This window comes from Chelonoidis abingdonii, chromosome 4, assembly GCF_003597395.2.
Source record: "Chelonoidis abingdonii isolate Lonesome George chromosome 4, CheloAbing_2.0, whole genome shotgun sequence".
NCBI lineage: Eukaryota > Metazoa > Chordata > Testudines > Testudinidae > Chelonoidis > Chelonoidis abingdonii.
The window spans coordinates 62371702-62375966 of NC_133772.1; the positions used below are offsets into that span (position 1 = coordinate 62371702).

Consider the following 4265-nt stretch of genomic DNA (forward strand, 5'->3'; position numbering starts at 1 on the left):
TCAGGGCGCGCGCGGGGGGGCCGGGTGAGAAGCCTCCCGCCCGCCCCGGGGCTGGGATGGATTCCGGGGAGCGGACCCCGCACGGCCGCAGGGCCTGGACCCGGGGTTGGGGCACCCAAGCTGGGGAGGGGCCCATGGTGCGTGGACACAGACGCACAACGCGGCGCTTAGAAACCAGCCCCGAGAGCCCAGCAACCCCGCCCCCTAAAGCCCTCTCCCTCCCTGCGCGCCTTGGCCTTCCGCGCGGTGCGCGTCACTTCCGGGCGCGGGCGAGAAGATGGCGGCGCTGGGGGAGCCTGTGCGGCTGGAGAGAGGTGAGCGCGCGGGGGTGACGCCATTTCCCCGGGGAAGAACGGCCGCTCTCCCCGCCTCGGCTGGGAGCTGCGTGCGGGACTCTGCCCGGCTGCCTCCTGACGGGGAGCGGAGCTGGGCAGCGCCGCTGGGCTGTCGGGGTTCGACGGGGCGGAGCCTTAGGTGGGCCCCTCCCCCCACCGCCCCCCCGGCTGCGGCAGTTCAGTGGCACTCCCGGCGGGGAAAGCCTCGAAGTGCCCGGCGGCCCCAGGGTTTGGGCGCATTGGGGTCTCCCTGTGCATGGACAGCGGGACCCGAGTTCTGGTGCTCGTTTCAGTGGCCCCAGCACTCTCGGAGCCGGCTCTTCCCGGGGCCTTTGAATTTTCGTTGTACATCTTCGAGGCGAGAAGTATTGGCTGGGGCAGCAGAAATATTTTAAACGGCTTTTTGCATTTTTAGTCTCTATCCTCAAGGCACAAAATTAATTCCATCTCATCACGCTGATGATAACGCATCAGGCGTAAACCTCATCGGAATTCTTAGTCCCAGATTTTCCTTTTGTCTTTTATAACTTAAGTGAATGTCTGTAAGGCTCAGTCTGGTAGTTCAGTTTTCAGTGGAGAAAAAAACTTTTTTAAAATTTCCCCCTTTACAGTTTTGTTAGAATTTCCTCATCAGTTCCACACTTGCTGGATAGTGTTTTCCACACCCCTCATGCGGGATAGTGGTAGTAGAAATTTTTCTGCATAGAAAACTTCTCAACTTTGAATTAAACTTGCTAGATTGTCAGAATGGGTGAAAGAGGCAATAAACAAGGAAATAGGTATTTACATAATGTAATAAACCTTCTATGCACTTTTCAACTTTAAGTAATTCTCTCTTACCCTCTCCCACCTGCCACTCCCCATCCCCAGTTCATATTATTTCCACTCATCCTGACCAACCAGGCTAGGATTCAACCTGAGCACTGCAGCACCTGATTTATAGGCACCCTGCTGTGGAATTCGGTGGAATTCGGTGCCTAGGCCCATACAGTACATGGGGAGAGTTTAAATACCTAAGGCTATGTCTACACTACCACTTTGGTTGCTATAATTTATGTTGCTCGGATGTGGGGAAAAAAACCCTGAGCAACGTAAGTTACCCTGCTAGAAGCGCCAGTGTGGACAGCACTGTTTTGGGGAGAGAGCTTCTCCCCTCCCCCCAGCATAGCTATTGCCACTCATTGGGGTGGTTTAATTATGTCAATGGAAGAGCACTCTCCTGTCAACAGAGTGGTACAGCTGTAAGCTCTCTAGTGTAGACATAACCTGAGGGCTTGGCTACACTTGCAGGTGTACAGCGCTGGGAGTTACAGCTGTCTTCGTACAGCTGTGTAGGGAAAGCGCTGCAGTGTGGCCACGCTGACAGCTACCAGTGCCGCAGTGTGGCCACATTTGTAGCATTTTCAGCGCAGTTGGGAGTGGTGCATTATGGGCAGCTATCCCAGTGTTCAAGTGGCTGCAACGTGCTTTTCAAAAAAGGGGGGTGGGGTGGAGTGTGACAGGCAGCGTGGGGGAGATAGAGTGGATTTTTGGAGGTGACACTGTGTCAGCTCCCTGCCTTGCAAGTTCTAAGGACTGGAAGATACACAGCACCAACCTTCAATCATTTTAAAAGCTTTGACCCTTCCCCCACCCCTCTCTTATTCACTAAATGCAAGTAGCCTTCAGATTAGCAGCTGCTCCAAAACGGACTCCCCCTTCCCCCCGCCATGTTGCTTTTCTCCTCAAGCAAACACTACCAAGCTGTGAACATTCCAAAGTAATTCCCCTGCATGCCTCTGCTCAAGCAAACTAGCTGTGTTTGTTTTTTAGATAAGCAGCTCCGGGAGCCCGGAGTTGACAACAAAACAGCAGAGTGGCTGAATAGGCATTCTGGGATACCTCCGAATACCTCGGAGGCCAATTACAGTGTTTTTGGTGGCCACGCTTGCAGAGCAGCGCTGCAGGGAGGTGCAGCTCTGTATGTGCCTTGCAAGTGTGGACGGTGAGTAAGTTGCAGCGCTGGTGATAGGTTTACAGCGCTGCAACTCTTCAGTGTAGCCAAGCCCTAAGCGTGGGATCATAGAAGCCAGTAAGGTGCCGGTCCTGCTGCCCATACGCCGCCTTATAGTAATAGTCCAATGCTTAGAGCACTCACCCAGGATGTGGGTTACCTGGTTCAAAGCCCAAGTCAGAGCACAGGCTTGACCCATCTCTCCTAACTCACGTGAGTACCCCAACCACTGGGCTATGGTAAATTTTGGGGTGAGGCTCTTCATCTATCCTGTTGAAACTGTTTCACTTTGTAGAAAATACTTTAATAGCCATTGAGTCAACAAGAGAGAGACACTGTGTGAGAGACTTTGTATCCTAATGGTTAGAGTACTCACCTGAAATGAGACACTCAAGTTCATGTCCCTTCTCTAATGACTATTTTCAGTCTAGCAGCATGTTTCACACACCAATACAAAATCCCATACAGATACAGGGCAGTTTTTGAAAGTCAAATAAACCCCACATTAAGTCTTTGAACATATTAATGGATGATCAGTGATTGGCATTAAGCTGAATATTGATTGTTTGGGATGCAGTGGGATTTGGGGAAAGGTGGTAGTTAAAGTTGAGAAAAGTAAATGAGTGGGAGTGTGGATAACTTAACAGCCTGTTTAATTGCTTTTTACTGGTGTGCATTTATGAGATGCACAGTCCTAACTTAAAGTTAATATATTTGTGTGAATGCATATATTGTTAGTTCAAATACGGTGTCTACCTCAGAATGCAGCGGTTGAAACTTTCTGATGATTTTCCTCTCTTCTCCCTCCTCCACAAATAAATCATCTGTAGTGTGAGGGAAAAGGTCTGTAAACAGAGATATATGTGAGTTGCTTCCTACTTCACAGCTTTGCAGTCCCCCTCCCCCAAAGCTTGCTAATTAGAGCAGCTGCTTTGGCAATGGGATTAGCTGCTCTTGGTAAAACCTGGGGCAGCATCCTCCCCCACCTCATTACCTTGTCATTGTGCTTTATCCATGAAAACAAACAAATCTGTGCAAAGTTACCTAGTAGAAATCAGTGGAACAAGAGAACTATTTTATGTTTTCTTGCATATTGGTCTTGCCTCTTAAGAAAAGAAGGGAAAAAAGTACAGTATAATAATGTGTACATATATGACATATACTGAAGGGCCCATTATTTGCAGAAATAACCAACCTCTGTTAATTGTGGTAGTGTTGACTTTTGATAATTAAATGATATCCTTATCAGGCTAAGGGAATAAACTGATCACGGGGAGTTGATATGTAACCTAGGAAATGAGGGAAAATGTTTAAGAAATTTACCACACATTTACTAGCAATGGGACTAAATCTGCTAACCAGAGGCACATATTAGAGATACAAGGTGGGTGAGGGAATATGTTTTATTGGATCAATTTCTGTTGGTGAGAGAGACAAGCTTTGGGACCTGAAAAAGAGCTGTGAAAGCTCAAAAGCTTGTCCCTCTCAGCAACAGAAGTTGGTCCAAAAAAAGAGATTTCCTCACCCACCTGTCTCTCTAATATCCTGGGACCAACATGGCTACAATACTGCATACAGAGTTAAATATGGAAGAAATCTCTTCTCTCTTGCTTGAATCACAGCCAACACCCTTTTTAGCAATTTCACTGGAAGCAAAGGATGAGAGAGACTAACCTCTCACACCTTTTAGAGTGGAGGCACTAGTAGAATTATGTAGAGAACCTTGCACTGCTACTGTCTTTAATATACCTCTGCTCTAGTTAACTTTGCCTCTAGGGTTGTCAGTCTAGTGTAGGGGTAGGCAACCTATGGCATGTGTGCCGATTTCACTGCTCTACAGCCAAAATGCTTCTGAAATAAATGTAGTCAAACTTTACTAATTCTGGGTCACTGAGAACGAAAATGATGCTTAAAATTGTTGATTGGCTCTAGTCTAG

The 4265-nt window shown here is 48.3% G+C and overlaps 1 protein-coding gene across 2 annotated transcripts in view; it reads left to right on the forward strand.

The window, feature by feature from the left end:
* Positions 1–261: 261 nt before the first annotated feature.
* The window catches only part of LIN7C (lin-7 cell polarity scaffold C), a 22966-nt gene continuing 18962 nt past the window's right edge, over positions 262–4265 (forward strand). The window contains exon 1 of one of the 2 annotated variants that reach the window (XM_032770854.2): positions 262–314. In XM_032770854.2, coding sequence (XP_032626745.1) covers positions 278–314 — 37 coding nt within the window. In that variant the 5' untranslated portion in view covers positions 262–277. The remainder of the gene's footprint in view (positions 315–4265) is intronic. The other variant, XM_032770855.2, reaches the window with a different exon arrangement.